The 21,527-nt window shown below is 47.7% G+C and overlaps 1 protein-coding gene and 1 long non-coding RNA gene across 2 annotated transcripts in view; one reads left to right on the forward strand and one right to left on the reverse strand.

Moving 5' to 3' along the window:
- CNBD1 (cyclic nucleotide binding domain containing 1) overlaps positions 1–21,527 on the reverse strand; it is a 295,769-nt gene that overhangs the window by 55,283 nt on the left and 218,959 nt on the right. Inside the window, exon 6 of the mRNA XM_059723910.1 lies at positions 5,816–5,966. Coding sequence (XP_059579893.1) covers positions 5,816–5,966 — 151 coding nt within the window. The remainder of the gene's footprint in view (positions 1–5,815; positions 5,967–21,527) is intronic.
- On the forward strand, positions 13,141–20,945 carry LOC109282980 (uncharacterized). The gene is made up of 3 exons (XR_009460683.1): positions 13,141–13,267; positions 15,399–15,479; positions 20,743–20,945. It is a non-coding gene; the product is annotated as an uncharacterized LOC109282980 (long non-coding RNA).

Genomic DNA, 21,527 nt, shown 5'->3' on the forward strand with positions numbered 1-21,527 from the left:
CACATTGACCCTGTTCAGGATCTAGCCTGCATTGCAATCCCGTGCCAAGTGGTTCAACCCACAGGACCAGAAATTTTGACACCACTGGCCTGTAATATTTACTACTTTGGTGAAAATGAGGGGTTTTGGAGATTTTTTGGATCATATAGTCCAAGATTGGAGTATTGCCCTTACCATCATCCTCTTCAAATAACTTCCCTTTTCAGATTTAGAGACCCATCAATGTCATTGTTTCTCTCCTTAATCTTAATTTTATTCCAAAATGCCTATAATATTTGAGTTGGCAGAATTGAGTGGCTCCATGTTTTTTGTTTTTCATGTAAGAATGTACAGAATTCTCACAATAAGAGCATGATTTCACTTGTTCTGAAACCTGAAGTAGGTCTTCAGTTTTGCAAGATCTTCAGTACTGTATTACTTTACACTGGCCTTCTTCACACTGGGAGGTCTCACACTAAGTACAGTAAATCAAATTGAGGTAGCAGCCTAGGGCACCACCTTTTCCCAAGGGTATACTGAGGTATAAATTCAAGACATATTTCCTCTTTCTTTCTATAGGTTTCAACACTTGAAATAGACTCAGAAAGATATTCTGATTATCTCCAAAGCTATATTTATAGCATTATAAAGTAATCCATATAAAACTCAGTCATTTTTATATATTATTTGTATGGGAATAGTGACTTAATTAAGCATCAGGACATGTGTTGGATACTGAACAAGATAGCTCCAGTATCAAGGAGCTTGCATACAAAGTATCAGGAAACACACACACAGACAAGAAGTGAGATAATTTTGATTAATATAGTAATCAACACTCACAATAACTTACAGTTTAGCAATAAACAATCAGTACATTTTTAAAGAGGAAAAAATGCTCTTCATTATTAGGGACTCACTAGGTATTAGGACAGGGGTGGACAATTATTTCAGCTGGAGGGCTGCTTAATGACTTTTGATGAGCTGTTGAGGGCCACAAGGGTGCCCAGCCCCTGATCACCATCTTGGGATCAGAAACCCCACCCCCTAACCCCTGACCTTTGCCACCAGAAGTCCCTCTATCCCCTAACCCCCAGAAGTACTCCTTTTGGAAGGGAGGTTTGCCATCTTGGAAACAAGGAAAAAAAAAAAAAAAAAAGTATATTGAGGTGGAGCACAGGGTGCTCCTGCCACTTTAAGGGCCTGGAGCTGGCAGCGTCCAGGTGCCTGATTAGGGCAGCCATTTTGAGGCCTATATAAACCAGGCAGTTTGGCTGCAGGAGGTCAGGCAGTAACATTGCCTGGTCTTAGGGCTGCAGTGAATGCCTGGAGGTAAGGGGGAGCTGCAAGGGGTTGGCAGGAGGCTCCTGGTCCTGGGCATGACCTGAAACTGCACCCTGCTGGGAGTGGGTGGTCTGGTGGGGCTCTCAGTGGCGTGGGAGCCCCCAGGAAATGCCAGGCCAGTGATCACCCCGGTGAAAGGCGGGTCGGGGCGCCTTAACCCCTAGCTCCCACCACCACCGGGTGGGTGACCCTAGTGTTTACTGGAGGGCCGAAAGGGCCCGTGTGATGAGGGCCGAGAGGGCCCGTGGGTGTGAGGGGCCCAGAGAGGGCAGACCCCGAGAGTGGGAGTGATGGGGGCGAGGTGCCGCGGTTGCTCCTAGGAGGAAGGGAGTAGTGGCACGGTGAGGCCCGAGGAGTAGAGAGTGGCTAGAAAGACCCAGCCCGAAGGGGAGAGTCCCCTCGACTGGCCCATGCTGGGGCCAGGACCAGTGAGGGTCAAAAGGGCCGGGGGCCCACCGCAAGGGACGCCCAAGAGCCGGGGGCCTGGGGTCCCGACTGGCCTTGAGGTGGGCCAGGGCTAGGTAGCCGAAGGTTCCGGGGGAACCACACCCGAGAGGGGAACAAGGCTTCGGGGGGGCGAGGTAGCCCAGATGACGGCGGAGTGGCTGCCTGAGTAGAGAAGACCATAGTGGGGTCTTGCATAGAAGATTCTGGGGCCCAGTGTGGGGCCGGTGAGATGTTGAACACCATGATGCCATCTGCGAGGCTTGGGCTGCGGTATTAGGGGAGGTCGGAGCCGCAGAGCGCCCCTGGGCATCGGGGCAGTCGAAGGGCAGCCTCTCGCTTAATTAACATCCTAATTGAACTTATTATCATCAAAGGCGTGGCGGGCGAGATGAGCGGGCGGTTGCCCAGAGACAGGTGGGCGGGCCATGAAGAGCTCGGCCCTGAGTAGGCCTGCTGTCACGGTGACAGGCGGGCGGGCCACAGAGCTCGGCCCCGGGAGGCCCCCCTGCCACATATATACTAAAAATCAAACATCTACTATAACATATTTTAATTTTATTTAAAAAAAATATTTTGACCTGATTTATGTGTTTGCATAGTGTATATAGAGGTGATTGCATAATAGCTCAAAATATAGTCTTACTCTTATATATTGTGTATGGGCTGTGTGGGATTTGTGGGGTAGTGCAGTTTGTGAAAGGGTGTGGGGGGTCTGGGATTTGTGGGGGGGGGGGTCTGGGACCCCCACCACATACAAAGGTTGCATAGCCCCTGCTGCCAGGGGCAACAGCAGCAGCAGCAGGAGGCAGGCCCTCAGGGTGCTCCTGGCTAGCAGCAGGTAGACCCTGCTGCAACATTTAGCTGAAGCTGAATTCTGGGAGACGCATGTGGTGGCATGGAGCCAGCCTGGCCTGGCCCACTGGTGCACACCTTCAAACCAGACTAGGTTGGCTCCATGCCAGCACAAGGTGCCCATGGCATTGCAGGTGGGAACTGTATGCCATCAGGACAGGCTGGGTCCGTGCCTCCATGTGGGGCTTCCATCACTTCAGTGGGGAGGCAAACGTGAAGGCATGGACACAACCTGGCCTGATGGCATGCAGACCATGAGCTGTGGGGAGTCGCATACCATCAGGCCAGGCCAGCTCCATGCCTCCACGTGTGGCTCCCCGTTGGAGTGCTGGAAGCCCCATATGGAGGCATGAAGCCAGCCTGGCTTGGTCCAGCCCAGCCCAATGGTCTATGGCTTCTGCTTGCAATGCCAGGAGCCCCATGTGCTGGCATGAAGCCAACCTAGTCTGGCCCAAAAGCATGCACCAGCAGGCCAGGCCAGGTAGGCTCTGTGCCCCACATGCAGCTTCTGGGATTCAGCTGGAGCCATGCATCACTGGGGAGGCTCTGCCTGCAGTGGGATAGGAATGCCCCAAGGGCCCACTCCCTGCTACTCTGCCACCAGTGGTGGCAGCTGTGCACCATGGCAGGAGAGCCCACTCCCACTCACAAACCCCACACCTACTCCCCCTCCTGCAGGCATGAGCTCACTTCTGTATTCACCAGCTGTCCTCATGGCCATCGCACTCAGTGGCTCCACATGGGACTCCCAAATGAAGTGCCCAGTCCAGTGGCACATGACCAGTCCAAAGGTGTGCAATCTCTGAAAGCCTGCCTCCCACCAGCTTTCAGAGGGGCAGCCACAGACGAGTAATAATAGTTTTTTGGAGGGGCCCCAAGGGCCAGATAGAATGACCTGATGGCCTGGCTCTGACCCATGTGCCATACTTTGCCTGCCCCTGTATTAGTGTCTGGTCATTGTAATAGAGCATATTTGGCCATTTTCCTTTTGTTTTAGTTGTACAATATCAGCCAAATGAACAATCAGACCCCATTTTCATCAATTAAAGGAAACCATATTTTTAGCGTGTTGTAGAAGAAATAACAAAGTAAGATAATATTTTTCCCCATTCAAGTACCTTGTAACTAATTATGAGCACTATGACAGAAACTTTGTAAGGAATAGTCTAAAATGAGCTTAATGTGGATTGAAATTTGAAATCTGGACAGCACGAAAATCTTTGTATAGCCTATTTGGAATTGAAATCAGCCAGATGGTGAAGACTTTAATATATGCTTGGAAGAAGCACTTTCATGTGTGAAATGTTCATTTTATATGAAACAATCCAATGTGTATTTGTCTTGCATCAGTTATCATAATCATCAGGGTGAAAATAACTGTATCATATCAAGTGTTATCAATGCAAGACCAAAGGAAAGAAAACACTGAAAACTGCATGGAATTCAACTACCCTTTCCCTTGTGAGCTGACTGCTTTGCATCCACTGTAATATTCTATATTTTACCATATTTCCATAAACCCTTTATAATCAATGGTAACATAAGTGATTTTGTAGCCATACTAGTCCAGAAATTATGAGAGAGAATTAGGCGAGATTTCAAATACAAGCTATCTCAAATATGTAGTTGGTCCAATAAAAGATATCACCCTAAGAATTCCTTGCTTTTACCATCTATCAAATATGGTAAGATTAGGATGTTAGATGATTTCACAAATCCTGAAAGAATTTAAGGTTGTTATTTCTGGTGAACAGAAATAATATGTGAATTGTACCAAAGCCTGATTCAGCAACATTCGCTGCCAGTGCTGCTAACTATGTCCAGAGTGATGGTACAAGGTCTTTTCACCATCTTATTCCATTCAAACCCCAAAAAGTAAAGGTTCAATGGCACAGGTATTTTACTGGTCTAGCAAATACCACTTTGTATAGAAGTCCATATAAAATTATTGGGAGCATTTGGAGGATGAAAGCCTAAATATCTCTGGGTTATTGGTCCATCTCCAATGTCTCTTTCTAGTCTTATGACTATGTAAGAGAAGAGGGAGGGCCTGAGAAAGTCAAGGAATAAGCTCCTTTCCTCTTTTCTAAACTGTGCTTCCAGGATCCTATCTGATTTCTCTTCCATCTGTTTCCTACTGCCCTTTCATCCTAAAATGGAAGACCTTTATTACCCACCTATTTATTAACTTGTCTTGTTGGGATCTCTATATTAGCTTTGTGGATCAGTATACAGAGGTCTCAGACAGAAAATAATGGACAAATTAGTTCTTCAGATGCAGCTAACGGGCTAATTTGTAACAGATTACATAAAAAAAAAAGACTACAGCCTAGGAAAAAAGATGTGGCACCTTGAGATAGGGAAATATTGGATGATGCCACTGGGAGCAATGCCCCTAAACAGGGAAGAGTAGAAGCACCAGGGAACCGTGAAGAGCAGACCATAGCTACCTCCTACAAGTTTCTTGGGCTGGAGCCAAGACGAGAGCATGGGCTTTGGTTCCCTTCTACCTTCCATGAAAGATTGAAAATGTCCCTTTTAATTTAAATGCCACAAATCAAGGAGCCCCCAGATTGGGGAAAGTTAAACTATTGTGTGTAATGCTCATCAGACTTGAGTTTTATGTAAATATTCTCTTCTTTGAGAAAAAGACCTTAATGATCTGAAGGAAAGTGTAGTAGTAACAAAATTACACCCCACAATCCATGCCATACATATGAAACTTCAGACTAGGCATACATATGAAACTTCAGACTAGGCAAAAGAAGAATATTTCAGGCATATTCACTATAAATATCCACCAATAAATAAGTCAACCTGACACACAAAGTAAGGGGAATATCAAAAGTTCTCTAAAACTGAAATAAGGGGCAGCAAAGGAGTAAGTGGAGAAAGGATACCAATTTTGGATTCATCAGCCAATTTTCTGAAGTGCAACATTATGGGCAGAACAAGAGAAACATGGTAATATTTACCAAGAGGTAGAGACCTAGAGACATTCAACGGGTTTTGATCAAGTATATTGTTGTCAGCCTCCAGAAAATCTCAGAGATGAAAAGGATGAGGCAAAAACTAGATTAACTGGTGTGGTTCAAGTTTGGATGCTTTATAACTGGACCTAAATGTATTCAAATTACCACTCAATGATAGTCTTTGACTATGCCAAGACAATAAAAAAAAAAAAAATACTTACCTAGTATAACATTAGCGTCAATGGTCCCCAGTTTGACAGCTGTTGCAGTTATGATTGTACATGTGAAAGGGGCCTGAAGAAGAATGCTTACTTCTCCAAAGGATTGCATCTTGTGAAGCTGACCCACTAGAACTTGCCTTTTTCGTTTTACCTAGATGGAAAATAGAAATATGTTCTGGGATAACATAATGGTACAACAATGCTGGGTAACATAATGGTACAACACGTAATACATTTACATTAGAAAATGCTCAAAACTATGTATAGGCTATAGTTCAATTCACCGAAATAGCTGCTTAAAGTAGAAGTTTATGACAGTTTGTTTGCTGCGGCAAAACAGTTTAATGATATCTTGTATGGACAGTTTAGCTCAGCTATTTCAAGGGATGTGGTATTTTCCAATATTTCTTCTGGAGGGCTTTGGCTTCTTCAACCATTGGATGTTGTTCCAAGAAGAAGGATTGCTGGGAAGAGATGGGATCCACCTCATGAAGAGAGGGAAGGGTGTCTTTGCAGGCAGGCTTGCTAACCTAGTGTGGAGGGCTTTAAACTTGGTTCACCGGGGGATGGAGATCAAAACCCTGAGGTAAGTGGGGAAGTGGGAGACCTGGAAGAACAGCAAGCAGGAGAGGGAAACAGGGGAGCTGCTCTCATGCTTTCTGAGAAATCAGGGCAATCACAAGCCCTGGTTCTCATGGGGATTTCAATGTCTCTGACATCTGCTGGGAGGACAACACAGCAGTGCTCAGGCAATCCAGGAAGTTTTTGGAGAGAGTGTTGGGGACAACTTCCTGGTGCAAGTGCTGGAGCAGCCAACTAGGAGCCATGCTCTTATTGACTTGCTGCCCACAAACAGAGAAGAACTGGTGAGGAAAGTAGTAGTGGATGGTAACTTAGGCAGCAGTGGCCACAAGATGATAAGAGTTCAGGATCCTGAGGAAAGGAAGGATGAAAAGCACCAGAGTAAGGACCCTGGACTTCAGAAAAGCAGACTTTGACACATTCAGGGAACTCATGGGTAGGATCCCCTGGAAAGCCAGTCTGAGGGCAGGAGGAGTCCAGGAGAGCTGGCTGTACTTTAAAGAAGCCTTACTGAGAGTACAGAAACAAATCATCCCAATATACAGGAAGACTGTCAAGTATAGAAGAAGACCAACTTGGCTTAGCAAGGAACTCTTTAGTAAAATAAATCACAAAACGGAAGCTTATAAGAAGTGGAAACTTGGACTAATGACTAAGGAAGTATATAAGAGCATCATTTGGGCATGCAGGGAAAAAATCAGGAAGGCCAAAGGGCAATTGGAGTTGCAGCTAGCAAGGGAGGTGAAGGGGAACAAGAAGGGTTTCTACAAGTATATCGGTAGCAAAAGGAGGATCAAGGAAAGCATGGGTCCCTTACTGAATGGGGGAGGCAACCTTGTGTCAGAGGATGCAGAAAAGGCTGATGTACTCAAAGCCTATTTTGCCTCAGTCTTCACAGGCAAGGTCAGCTCCCAGACTACTGCACCAGACAGCAGTTTGGGGAGGATGTGAGCAGCAAACAGTGGCAAAACAACAGGTTAGGGACTATTTAGATAAGCTCAACATACACAAGTCCACAGGGCCAGATGGGATACACCTGAGGGTGATGAGGGAGTTGGCTAATGGGATTGCAGAGCTGCTGGCCATCATTTTTAAAAATTCATGGAAATCGGGAGAGGTCCTGGATGATTGCTAAAGGAAAAACATAGTGTCCATATTTAAGAAAAGAAAGAAGGAGGATCCAGGGAAATACAGACCAAGGGCAAATGCCAGACCTACCCGATCTCCTTCTATGATGAGATGACTGGCTCTGTGGATGCAGGGAGACCAGTGGATGTGGTATATTGCAGTTTTAGTAAAGCATTAGATATGGTCTCCCACAACATTCTCACAGTCAAGCTAAAGAAGTATGGGCTAAAGGAATGAACTGTAAGGTAAACAGAAAACAGGCTGGAGCATCGGGCTCAGAGGGTAATATTCAATGGTTCGATGTCTAGTTGGCAGCTGGTATCAAGTGAAGTGCCCCAGGGCGTGGTCCTGGGATCGGTTTTGTTCAATGTCTTCATCAACAACCTGAAAGATGGCATAGAGTACACCTTCAGTAAGTTTGCAGATGTGAGCCAGCAGTGTGCCCTTGGAGCCAAGAAGGCTAACAGCATACTCTGCTGCGTTGGCAGGTGTATTGCCAGGTCAAGGGAAGTGATTATTCCCCTCTATTCAGCACTTGTGAGGCCACATCTGCAGTAGTGTGTTCAGTTCTGGACCCCCCACTACAGAAAGAATGTGGACAAATTGTAGAGTCCATCAGAGGGCAACAAAAATGCTTCGGGGGCTGGAGGACATGACTTATGAGGAAAGGCTGCGGGAACTGGGCTTATTTAGTCTAGAAAAGAGAAGACAGAGAGGGGATTTAATAGCAGCCTTCAGCTACCTAACAGAACAAGGAGCATTGGTCTCAAGTTGCAGTAAGGGAACTTTAGGTTAATATTAGTGTAACAGGAGGGCGGTCAGGGTCGCTGTGCTCTCCCCTGTCGCCTCCTTTACCGTGCCAAGCTGCCAACTAGAATCCTCCAATTCTCGCACGCCATGACTTTGATCTCACATATATATTTTGTAGGGAGGCTACCTTTCGTCCTCTTGGCTGTGGTTCTCCTGTTATCAATAGTTCCTTTCCTGTATTGAGGTTCTGTGCACCCCAGCCTTATGGGCTATGCGTGGCTCCAACCATCCCTGTACCACACCCCAAGCCTCGCAGATGTGACTGATATTGTTCTGTCTCTCTCTATGCCCTCTCTGGTGCTCGGGATCTCCGCTGCCCCATCTCTCTCTCTCTCTGCACCCTCTCTAGCGCTCAGGCTCTCTGCCGCCCCATCTCTATCTCTCTCTGCGCCCTCTCCGGCGCTCGGGCTCTCCGCCGCCCCGTCTCTCTCTCTCTCTCTCTCTCTGCGCCCTCTCCGGCGCTCGGGCTCTCCACGGCCCTGTCTCTCTCTCTCCATGTCTTCTCCGGTGCTTGACAATCACTGCCCTCTCACTGGGGCTTCTCGCGCCCCCCTCTCACTGGGGCTTCCTAAGTGCCCCCTTTCTGGGGCTGGAGTCAGTGTACCCCGCATGCTGCACCCTCACTGGCGCTGGGGTCCCCACACTGCTGTGAGTCCCCTATGAGGCCTCCTCCATCCCCTCTTAGCCTCACCCCAGACCACCGGTTACAAACAGCTAATGAAACACAAGCCCCTGGGCTACAACGCAAACTTCAGCCGTCTGGCTATAACATTAATCCAGCCACCCCTAGGGTGCTCCATCCTTTACCACTCTCCAGCGGCTGAGGCACTCGGGGATCTTCCCTCTCCTCGCTCAGGCAGAGCTCCTTCCCCTTTGTCTGTCAGCAGGGCACTGTTTCCTGGCCTTCTGCCTGTGGTTGATATAGGAGCCAGGCCCTGCCCCTTCTTGTCAGCTGGCTAGGCAAGTGTGGGTCATTAGTTCCCTCTAGTTGCCTCAGCAACCGGCACCTGAGGAGTTATCCTGGCTCTCCAAGTAGCAGGCATCTTAGTGCCCTGCTACACACCTCCCCCCTTAAGATTCTAACTCACCAGGCCGGGTCTTGGTTCTTATCTGCTGCACATCTTCTTTCTCAGTCCTCTCAAGTCCAGGCTCTTGTTCTTTGACCCGTTCAGCACACAGAGGCAGAGGTTTTAAGGCACCTCCTACCCGTCTTTTACCCAAGGCACACCATGTGGGATTTTATGGGATGTGCCCCACCGCGGGCAGTCCCCCCACACTAGCCAACCTTGGTAGGTTATGCTCCCTGTTGGTCGAACTTCGGCCTGACTCTCGGTGGTTTTTCTCCCTCTTGCCTCTGGCCCATCTATATTCCATCCCTGTAAACCCTGGTCTCTTCCCTAGGGTGAGTTGTGGGGTTTCTTATCTCCTTATGCCTTTCTGGAGATCCTGAAGCTTCCCCCAGATCTCCCACTGCCTCCTCAATGCCTTTTGGATATCTTCTTCTTTCCAGAACTCTACCTTACCCCGGGCAGTGGACCTTCCTCCCGGTCCCTTATACACCTTCACATATGCTAAGCTCTCAACTTTCTTTTCAATGAGGCTTCTTAACATCCACCACCTGACCTGCCTAGGGAGGCCATTTACATAAATCTGAGGTTTCTTCTCAGATTTTGATCCCCCTTTGGGTAGTAGTTCCCTCCTCCTTGTCTGTTGCCATTTGGCCCCTTTCTTTGCTGGGCTCAACTGGTTCCCTTTTTACGGGGTCCATCTTTGACCCATATTGCCCCAGGCCTAGGGCTGCCTGTGTATAGTCCTGGCAAATTAAGCAGGAGGCCTCCCTCCTTGGGGTCCTCTGTTCTCCCTTCCCTGCTGTCCCTGCCTCTACCAGGTCTACTTCCCTTGGCTGCCCCCAACTTGGTGCTGTACTGTTTCCCTTGGCTCGTAGTCGGAACAGTTCCTTCAACTGATGTTTTAGCTGGCTCATCTCCTTTGCATGGTGACTCTGCCATTGTTCCCATCTCCAGTTTCAACATTCTAGAAGCACCGGCAGGGCCTCCTTTTGTAGGGTCACTGGCTCTTTCTCTACAGCTCCCTCCTCCCTGGTACTTCCCCAGGCTGTCCTAGCTCAGCCTCCTCCCTAAGTTCTTCTGGGTCTAGGTCTCTGGGGAACTTCCCTGGCTCCACACGCTTCAGGTTCTTATACCGGGTGGTTTGTAGCTGAGCCTCTACTTCCTTCAGGGCCTTTTTCAATACTTCCATCTCTTGGTATTGTTCCTGGTGTTCCAACTTAGCGGTCATCACATACTCTGTTAATCAAGTTCCCAGTGCCTCCAAACTTTCCCGCACTGTGTCTGTGATCTCTCCAGTTTGTGGTTCCTGTCCTGCTCCTACGAGATTTGTTACCTGTCTTTTTTTTGTCTGACCTCTCCACCTCCTTCAGGTCTTGGATCTTTATAGCCATCTGATCATTTGCTTCATGCAATCTTTTTCCCTCAGTCTCCCTACCCTGGATTTCTTGCTTCATCATTTGCACTTCCTGCTGTAACTGTTCATTTTCTTCCCTTATCCCCTGTTCCTTAGCTAGGCTATCTTCTAGAAGGGTTTTAAGGGACTGTACCTGTTGCCCAAGTTTATCTTTTTCCCCCTCCACACTCCTTAACTGGGTCTGTAATTGGTCATTCTCACTCTCCTTGGTTTTTAGCTCCCTTTCCAGGGACAGCCTTTGCTTATCCAACATCTCATAATTCACTCTAAAATTTTTCATCTGTTCCATCTCTCGCATGAGTACCTTGTCTGTCTCTTTGGCCTGGGTATGGCTTTTGACCAGCTTGTCCTGCAATTCCTGTGCAAGATCTTCTGCATGCATACTTTTCTGTTGCCAGCTTTCCAGCTCCCCCTGCAATCTCCTATCCTGTCCTCCTGGCTATGGACTTCCTTTTGGAGGACTCCTATTAGGCCTCTGGCTACTTCTAATTTCCATAGCACCTCCTTTTGTTCTTCTGCTTGTTTGCTGCTGGCTTCCAGATACCTTGTCCCCCCGATATTATTTCCTCCTGCAGTCTTTTCAATTTCTCCTCCCTCTCCCAGCTCCTCTGAGCCTCCTGGGAAATGAGCCGTTCAATTGCCTGCGTCTTTTCTGCTTCTATCGCCACTAAGAGCCTGATTTCTTTTGATCCTCCCTCTTTCTTTCCAGACTGTACCTCTAGCTCTAATGCAGCAACCTGCACCTCTGCTCTCTCTTTTTGGGCTTTTGCTATTCCTAGCTCCCACTCCAACCAGGTCATCTTCTCCTCCATCTCATCCATCCTTAGTTGCCAGTTGAACTTTTCCTGTCTCTGGTCTCCCATGCTTCCTACATTTCTGGGTTGGGGCCTCAGTCTTACTCTGTGAGACTCTTGAAATGGGCTTCCTCCTTCCACCCCGTCTCATGAACTGTGGCCTCCCTACCTTTCTATAAATCCTCTTGGTTCTATTCTCACCCACAGGTTCGTTTTCCTTCCTTCTTTGCGCATGGCCAAGCCTTCCCGACCCATGCATCACTGTATCAGGAGGGCAGGCAGGGTTGCCATGGTTTCCCCTGCCACCTCCTTTACCATGCCAAGTTGCCAACTAGCACCCTCCAATTCTCACCCACCATGACTTTTGATCTCACAAATATATTTTATAGGGAGGCTACCTTTCGTCCTCTTGGCCATGGTTCTCCTGTTATCAATAGTTCCTTTCCTGTATTGGGGTTCTGTGCACCCCAGCCTTATGGACTATGCATGGCTCCAACCACCCCTGTACCATGCCCCAAGCCTCACAAATGTGACTGACGTTGTTCTGTCTCTCTCTATGCCCTCTCTGGTGCTCGGGCTCTCCGCCACCCCGTCTCTCTCTCTCTGTACCCTTTCTGGCGCTCAGGCTCTCTGCCGCCCCATCTTTCTCTCTCTGCACCCTCTCTGGTGCTTGGGCTCTCCGCCGCCCTATCTCTCTCTCTCTCTCTCTCTCTCTCTGTGTGCCCTCTCTGGTGCTCGGACTCTCCACCACCCCGTCTCTCTTTCTCTACACCCTCTCTGGCATTCAGGCTCTCTACAGCCCTCTCTCTCTCTCTCTAGCGCTCGGGCTCTCCACCGCCTGGTCTCTCTCTCTGTGCCTTCTCTGGTGCTCAGGCTCTCCACCGCCCGGTCTCTCTCTCTCTGTGCCCTCTCCGGTGCTTGGGCTCTCCGCAGCCCCATCTCTCTCTCTCTGTGCCCTCTCTGGTGCTCGGGCTCTCTGCCGCCCTGTCTCTCTCTCTCTCTCTCTGTACCCTCTCTGTGTCCTCAGAGATGAGGAAGATATCGTGTCTGTGGTTCAACAAAAATAACTCTCTGCACAACTATTATGTCTGTCTTAGAGAAATAACATCTTATAAATATTTAGTTCCCTCTCTATTTGAGAACTCTCAATTTCTTGGTTGCTTACCCTGTTCTCCTCCAGATGGGTCCCAAGCAAATAGCAATCCTAGGTCACCTTGTATTTACTACTGATATCAAAATTGTGGGGTTCTCTTCTCTTTGTTAGTTTTCATCCACTCTCATTCCTTTCTCTTAATTTTAAGTCTCTGGGATGTTACTCAATGTCTTCAGGTATCAGACTCACCAACTCAAAGTCCTCCTTTGTTAACTCACTTCAGCTTCCCAGGTAAGTCTCTCTCCAGGACCCTTCTTATATTCCCTTTTCTCTTTCTTGTAGTTTCTCCCTGTTTCTTCTGGGTTGCTTTCTTCTCTTTTTCCAGCTAAATCTAGGTTACTTCCCCTTTAAATCCTTCCAGCCCTCTGCTGTCCGTCTCACAGCCAGCACTCTCTCCCCTCTCCCTTCCCAGGTGCTGCTCTCTCTGTTTGTTTTCCTCCTGGTCTCTCTCTCCCCAATCTGGGTAGCCCCACCGCTTTTCTCCTGGGACTGGTTGCTAAGGTCAGTTTTTTCTTCTTTCTTTCACCCTCCGAAGTTCTGTGATGGGGCAGACTTGGTGCCCTGTCACAGGTAGTAAAACACCGGAATAGGTTACCCAGAGCGGTTGTTTGGAGGTTTTAAAGACCCAGTTAGAGGTCTTTTGGGAGGTTTTTAAAACCTGGCTAGAGAAAGCTTTGGCTGGGATGATGTAGTTGGGGATGTTCCTGAGCAGGGGGCTGGACTAGCTTACCTCCTGAGGTCCTTTCCAACCCTAATTTTCTATGACTCTAAGAGCAAGAAGAGTTTAGGGGATTCTGTTATGCACACAGAACAACTGCAATGTTAACATGTAGCATGACAACTAAGTGGTAGTTCTTGGCCTTATCTTCATATGGGATCCTATTTTTAATTGGTCATTACCATTAGTGAATGTGACCTGTGCACTCCCACTGAGTCACAAGTATTAAAGTAAGCATTTTCCCAGTTTCTGTAACATTACCGAGTAGCATCACTAGATAATTAATCATTAGTGTAAAAATAGAAGCAAGAAAGATTGAAGTAGAGAAAGGACACATTTACATTTTTAAAAAGGGCAAGGCAAAGTGAATCCTACATCTGGAATACCTGTTCCCAATCTAGTGTAGAATTAACCTTTTAAGATTTGGGCTAAGTGCACCAATGTAAAGTTCCACCCAGGTATACTTCATATATAGCTTTTAGTTCAAGACAAAAGGAAAAACTCTGCAAGGTGCTGTAGAAGCCTAATCTGTGTTGCTTCCCTGGGATTGGCTGCTCAGCTGTTCACTTTAGATCTAATTACCATTTATATCACTGTGAAAAACCAAAGTATGCTAAGCTGGTGAAAATGTGTTGACTGTCTGGGCACAGTTAAGGCTACAATAGCTCTAGCAAAACTTGGGACACTGCCTAGCTACCTCTTTGAGCAACAGGAGAAATTTCCAAACACAATACAGTGGAATAATATAGGTTTTCCCTTCATCCATAGTTTCCTTATAGACAGACATAACAACTCTAGAGATGTCAATAGAAAGTAATATACAATAAAAGCTCTGTTATCCAGCATCCCCCAGGAATGGGGGATGCCAGATAACATATGCCAGTTAATTGAGTGACCTGAGCCGCTGCCCCTCCCTCCGCATTGCTGCCCCTCCTGCGGGCCCTGTGGGCCCCACTGGACAGGGAGGCGGGCCCTGTACAGCTCCACACAGTCTGTTATGCCCCCAGGCCATGAGGGCTCAGCAGCACAAACTGCTTTGCCCCAGGCCATTGGGGCTTGGAGAAACTGGAAGTGCCAGTATGCACTTTTGGTTTCACTTTATCATACAAGCCAGCAAGCCAGTTAATTGCGCATGCCAGCTTGTAAGATGCTGGTTAACAGAACTTTAACTGTAAACTGTTATGACAGTAGTTTAGCTTACTTCTATCACTACAAGTTCATACAAATGAACAATTACAGTAAACAGGTGATGTGAGCTCCTGAGTCGCAGCTCCTTCTCCCCTTTTTAAATCAGTTAATACGTATGTTTGGCCTTATCCTCAGAGCTAGAATCTGATGGTCAGGAATCTGATGATGACACTTTTTGTGTTGCTGTTACAAAAATATGATTTGTTGAAAGCAAAATGCTTTGTAGAAATTTTTTTGACAGATTTATGCTCCAAGAGAACTCATCTAATTAATCACATAAGTCATTAGATAAATAAAATTTAATTTTATTGTGCTCCCTACATGAGCGTGCTTCCCATGAGTGTTAACAACCACCGTGATCTGTGGCACTCCTACATTTTATCCCTCCCCTTTCTTAGCTCTTGCCTTGCTTAGTAAGGGTTCTTCTCCCTGACCTGACCTTCCCTCTGCTTGTTCCTGTGTCTTTCACCTGTGTCAGGCGTCCACTCACTGCAATCCTGCACTCTTTGGACCCTGCAGCTAAGTAACTTTTTCCTCACCTCTTCTTCTCTTGATCCCTTGCTGTGGGTTTCTTCACCTGAGCAATCAGTTGTTGGAGTGAGGCTTCCAGTGGCCACGTCTCCAGTCTCTTCTTGTTGATCCTCCCAGTCAGTGGTCGCAGTAGGCATCACATCCTCTGTGTAAGAGAGGTCAACCCATGGCTCCAGAGTTGGTGCTTTTGTGCAGGTTTTGGCTTCCTGGACCACGATCCACACTTCTGTGCAAGGAACTTCCTGGGACATAATAGGCTTCATCTCTTCACAAAAGGTAAGAGTCTCCTCTCTTACAGGTCTGCTGATCTCCTATGTTGGGCTTTAAACAAGGTTCAACAGGGGATAAGGAGGCAGGAGATGGAGTGAATCTAGGACCTACAATCTATGAGACATGCAACAGAACATCCCATGTAAGTACTCAGGGGCCCATTGGGCATCAGAATGGGGGGACACCAAAGGCACCATTTGGAGGGCTTAAGTGCCTCTATACTAATGCTAGGACTATGGGGAACAAGCAGGAGAAACTCGCACTCCTGCTTAAAATCAATAACTTTGATTTAGTCATGCTAACAGAAACCTGGTAGGACCCTACCCATGACTGGGCAGTATGCATTGAGGGCTATAGGTTGTACAGGAGGGACAGAGTAGGGAGGAAAAGAGGAGGGGGGGTGTTGCTCTCTAGGTTAAGGAGCATTATACATCTACCCTAACCAAAATGGGATCAGAGGAGGAGAAAGTTGAGGGTTAGGATTGTGGGTTAGGATACATGGAGGTCAGGGGGAAAGGGACTTGGTGGTGCAGGTCTGCTACAAACCACCACATCAAGAGGAAGAGCTAGACTTGGAATTCTTGAGGCAGCTCTCAGAGAACATGCAGTCTAGGGGCATGGTTGTCATGGGGGACCTAAACTACCTTGATATCTGCTGGGAGAAGCAGTCAGCCAAATCCAACCATTCATGTAGGTTCTTAACCTGTGTACAGGAACTTCACCTAATGCAGGAGGTATACTGTCCCACTAGGGGGAATGCCTTACTCGATTTGGCATTGGCTATGGGGGATGACCTGGTAGGGGAGCTGCAGATTCATGGGCACCTTGGGGACAGTGACCATCAATCAATTGAATTCACCATAGGGCGTAGGGTGGGAAAGATAAATAGTAGGGTAGAAGTGCTTGACTTTAGGAAGGCTAACTTTAGTGTGCTCAGGAGTTTAGTCAATGACGCACTGCAGGACAGGAGTATTGGCAAGATGGTAGTCCAGAAAGAGTGATCATTGGAAGTGATCCATCAGGCACAGAGGGAGATGATCCCATTGTGAGGAACAGGGGGGAAAGGGCCCATAAAACCTCTGTGCCTAACAAGAGAAATCCAGGGAGAGCCTAAGGGCAAAAAAAGAGGCATATAGGCAGTGGAAGCAGAGGTAAGCTACCAAGGAGGAGTATACCTACTTGGCCTGCACTTGCAGGGAGGCAGTTAGAAAGGCCAAAGCAACTATAGAGCTGAGGCTGGCAACAGAAATTAAAGACATCAAAAAGTCTTATTTTTAGTTATGTAGGGAGTAAAAAGAAAGTGCAGGGCAGCATAGGACCCCTACTGAACAAGCAGGAGCAATTAATGGCAGACAGGGGGGCAAGGCTGAGCTCTTCAATGAGTTTTTTGCCTAAGTGTTCCTGAACAAGGGTCATGACAAATCTCCTAGTAGGTTCTGAGGTGCTGAAGGAATTGATCAGTGTCACAGCAGAACCACTGGTGCAGCTGTTTGAGTGCTCGTGGCACTCGGGTCAGGTCCTGGAGGACTGGAAAAGAGTCAATGTTGTCCCTATTTTCAAGAAGGGGAGGAAGGAGGATCTGAGTAATTATAGGCCAGTTAATCTCACCTCTATCCTTGGAAAAGTCTTTGAAAAAATTATTAAGAATCATATTTGTGTGGGTCCAGTAGGAAAAATAATGCAGCAGGGCACCCAGCATGGATTCATAGCAGGTAGATCATGCCTGGCTAATCTGGTTTCTTTTTATGACCAGGTCACAAAATGCTTAGATGCAGAAGTAGAGGTGGATGTCGTTTACTTGGATTTTAGGAAGGCCTTTGATACGATATTTCATCCCATTCTGATAAACAAAATAAGAGGCTATGACTTAGATGATTACACAGTCTGGTGGGTGGCAAATTGTCTTGGGGGTTGCACCCACAGAGTGGTGGTGAATGGGCCGGTATCAACTTGAAAGGATTTGGGCAGTGGGGTCCTGCAGGGCTTGGTCCTTGGACCTGTGCTCTTCAATGTCTTCATCAGTGGGTGTGAAGTGTACTCTGTCCAAGTTTGCAGATGATACTAAATTGTGGGGCAAAGTGAACACACCAGGTTGACTCCGGACTAATTGGAATCTAATTAGCACTATATTAAAACAGAGGCTTTACTGTCTGGTCAATGAAAGGGTGGTAATTTACCCCTCAGGCCACTTACAACCCAACCTCCTGTATCTGATCACCAATAGATTGGATCAGAGAATGAATTGAGAAATTAATTGACTAATTAATCAATCACTCCACGGACCCACAGATGCTATATCTTACGAATAAGATGTTTTTTTTTAATACAGGAAAATCACTTATAAACAATAACACCAGGGAAACACACAACATGAGGAGGTTATTCCAGAGGGTGGAGGGGGGTGAACTTTATTTAAACAGGACTGAGGCCAGAACCTCCCTGAGCTGTTCCAATCCACTAAGGATTAGATTAGGAGAGAAGGGTGATACTTACTCACAAGGATAGGGAGGCTGCTACACTCATGCCAAGCACACCCAGTGGGGAAATAATGGGGAGCCAACCTCTTCCTATCCCAGTCCCTGGGAATGTTCCAGTGGTGGTGGAGGCCTCCTCAGTCCATGGCGACCGGACTGGAACTCTATGCTCCTGATCCACAATCAGACATGTCACAAACCAAGGGTGTGATTTTTTTGTTTGTGTGCGCTTCGGCAATGCTAAATTATTTTCCCACCGTTTGTAGCTTTCTTTGCAGGGTGCATTTCTTCGTTGCAGCACAGAAATGCACGTTGCAAGGAGTTCCCGCCATTTGTATTCAAAGTCGTGCCCCACTATTGGTCAGTTCTAAATTATTCCTACGTGGCAGCTAGCGATTGGCTTGCTAGCTGTATAAAAGGCTTGAGTGGTTTTCGCCCAAGTTGGAGGACTCCACGAACACCAGGAGGAGGAGACTTCACGTCTCGTGAAGATCTCTAAGCGCTGCAGAGCCTATTGGACCCAGCGTAAATATCAAGAAGGCAATAGGGGTCTGATCAGCCTCTAGCCTCTCCCCGTCACTGAGCGCAATCCTCAACGTACCCTTTCCCTGCATGCACAAGTTCCACGGAGCCTAACAAACTTCGTGTGAGTGAATCCAGAGCTCTGTCTGAGTCCTTACACTAGGACTTAAGCAAAGTTTTCCTGGAAGTTTTCCAGCCTACACTGCGACCATCTACGGTGTAAGTAAGCAATCTTAAATCAACCATTACGCGTCCGTGCCTAATTCTAGCGTGCCGCCTGCCTTCCCCGACCCGGCGTGTCCAGGCTGCTGGCCACAGCCCGCCACGCGAAAAAAAGGGCCGGCCCGAACATGGCAATGAAGATGGGAGCAGGGGAAAGCACGCTGGAGCTAGAATTAGTTAAGAACTGCCCTTGGCGCAGTGGAAAACGCCAAGTAAAAAACCTTATTGAACTGGAGGCGCATATCGCTTACCACCAGGCGGGCAGAACGGGTGAAAGATTTATCAGCAGACGTCTTTCGCTGAAGGGAGAAGAGGGAGCTTCCGAAGACGGAGCCCTGAAAGAGAGGGAAGTGTATCTGCACCCCGCAGCATTCAGGTGTATAGTAGGTGATGAGCGGGTCCTGTTCAGGCCCCTCGACACTGTGTCCCTCACCAGAGTCAACCCGGCGGGTGAAGTAAACCCGACCCTCACCCGGGAGTGTGCCCGTTGCCTAAGATGTGCTCGGGAGAGTGAAGAACCGGTGCCGATCGACCGGTTCGCCCCCTTTATGCTGGCTTCTAGATTAAGGGGTTGCGAGCTTCCATCCGAGCTCTGCGAAGATCTGGAGACGGAGGAACGCGTCGCGGATGAGAGGGTGGCCCCACAATATGACAAGGGGGGAGTGTTAACTGCAACTTTTCATACTGTAACCAATCTAATGCATAAGAATTTAAGTTTGAAAGCCCAGCTGCGTATGGCTGTTCAAGCTGTCAAAGAAGTGGCTGTGAAAGAGAATTCTGAAATGCCACGACAAGATGGCGCCGAGCAAGAGGGAGACCGCGTGGAAGAACCGGAAGAGAAGGGTGGAGCTTCGGAGGAACCCGCGATAGTTCGGTCAGCGACTCCGCCCACTGACACAGCGTCGTTTTCGGCAACCCCGCCCACCGATGCAGCATCGCTTTCGGAGACCACACCTTCTTGCCGATGAAAGGGAGAATCGAGCGGAGGAGTGCATCCGCCCCTCCTGCCTGGAGCAATAACAGCAGCAATGACTCCCGCAGCAGTAGTTCAGCCTGTAACAACAATTAACTGAGTTGCTACTGCCTACTATGCTTGCACCAGAACTGAACTACAGGATTTGTGCAGAGAATCAAGAATCCAACCTGAAGAAACTCTAGCTGTATGGTTGGGATGTTTAGTCATGGAACTTGGATCCGACCTGCTAAACCAGGAAGAAGCAAGCTTCTTGGTCAGACAAGCTTCGTGGAGTAGAGGACATGTCACTGACATCAACATGATAGCGGTTAATGTTCACTGGCCTATTCCACTGCCAGCGCTTGTTGCAGGACTGATCAGTCAAAGCCCACATATGGCATGACGGACGGCCAGAACATACCGGCGCAGAACATCTCATGCTAGCAATCATCGGAGTCTCGTACTGTGCCTGGAACCCCAGAGCATGTGCGCTGGGACTGACATCACTCCAGTGAATAAGACCGTGGCCTCACCGTCATCTAGGAGATTCTGGAACTGTTCCAGTGACCGTTCACAGCATAGATAGTTGTCTTGAGGTTTATGGGTGAAAGAACATCGTCGTCCTCCGGATTCTGCTCAACCCGATGGTAAACCAGCCTGTGAGTAACCTCCTTCATCAGTTGTCACGACTGCGTATCCTAATGGAGCCAAGATTATCTGGTGATCGGGAACGTCGACACCCGACCGAGATTCAAGGCACAAGACACCGTGAATCTGACCTTCCATCATTGCCACAGAGAACACCAGAGGAGCGATACATGTTTGGATTTCTCCTACAGCGTTCTGGACTCAATAAGCGGCAACTTCGGATTTTAGGGGACGCAGGCCAATGGCAGCTGGCCTATGAGTTAGTTTTTCATTATCTAGAAGAGCTAGACAATGGCTCCTCAACGATTTCATCTAGTTGTGTGTGCAAGAGAGGGTAGTTTAAAGTAGCAAACACCTGTATTATATGTTTTAGAAATGATAGTGTAGTTCCATGGAAACTATAAATATTTTGTTATACGTTAACTTATTTTTTGAGTTTTGTTTACAGATCTGGAATTCAGAGTGTGTGGTGAAGAGAAGCCCCAAGAAGGATAACATCATCGGAAGAAATGAGGGCCTGATGCGCGACTTCGCCATGACGCCCACTGAAGCCCTGATCGTGCAGTTTTTTGTTATGAATCTGATTATGTGTATTTGTGTTGGTTATTATTTGGTTCGATCCCTTGAAGACAAACTTCTTATGTTGGTGGATTTTGTGTTTACCCGTTTTGTTCAGCGACCCATGATAAGAGCTCTTGATTACTTGAGTGACGAGCGTGTAGCATAATTTAGCTATGCCTTCAGCAAGGGGGGATGTCACAACCCAAGGGTGTGATTTTTTTTGTTTGTGTGTGCTTCTGCAATGCTAAATTATTTTCCCACCGTTTGTAGCTTTCTTTGCAGGGTGCATTTCTTCGTTGCAGCACAGAAATGCACGTTGCAAGGAGTTCCCGCCATTTGTATTCAAAGTTGTGCCCCACTATTGGTCAGTTCTAAATTATTCCTACGTGGCAGCTAGCGATTGGCTTGCTAGCTGTATAAAAGGCTTGAGTGGTTTCCGCCCAAGTTGGAGGACTCCACGAACACCAGGAGGAGGAGGAGACTTCACATCTCGTGAAGATCTCTAAGCGCTGCAGAGCCTATTGGACCCAGCGTAAATATCAAGAAGGCAATAGGGGTCTGATCAGCCTCTAGCCTCTCCCCGTCGCCGAGCGCAATCCTTGACGTACCCTTTCCATGCGCGCACAAGTTCCACAGAGCCTAACAAACTTCGTGTGAGTGAATCCAGAGCTC

The sequence above is a fragment of the Alligator mississippiensis genome, chromosome 3, assembly GCF_030867095.1.
Source record: "Alligator mississippiensis isolate rAllMis1 chromosome 3, rAllMis1, whole genome shotgun sequence".
Taxonomy (NCBI): domain Eukaryota; kingdom Metazoa; phylum Chordata; order Crocodylia; family Alligatoridae; genus Alligator; species Alligator mississippiensis.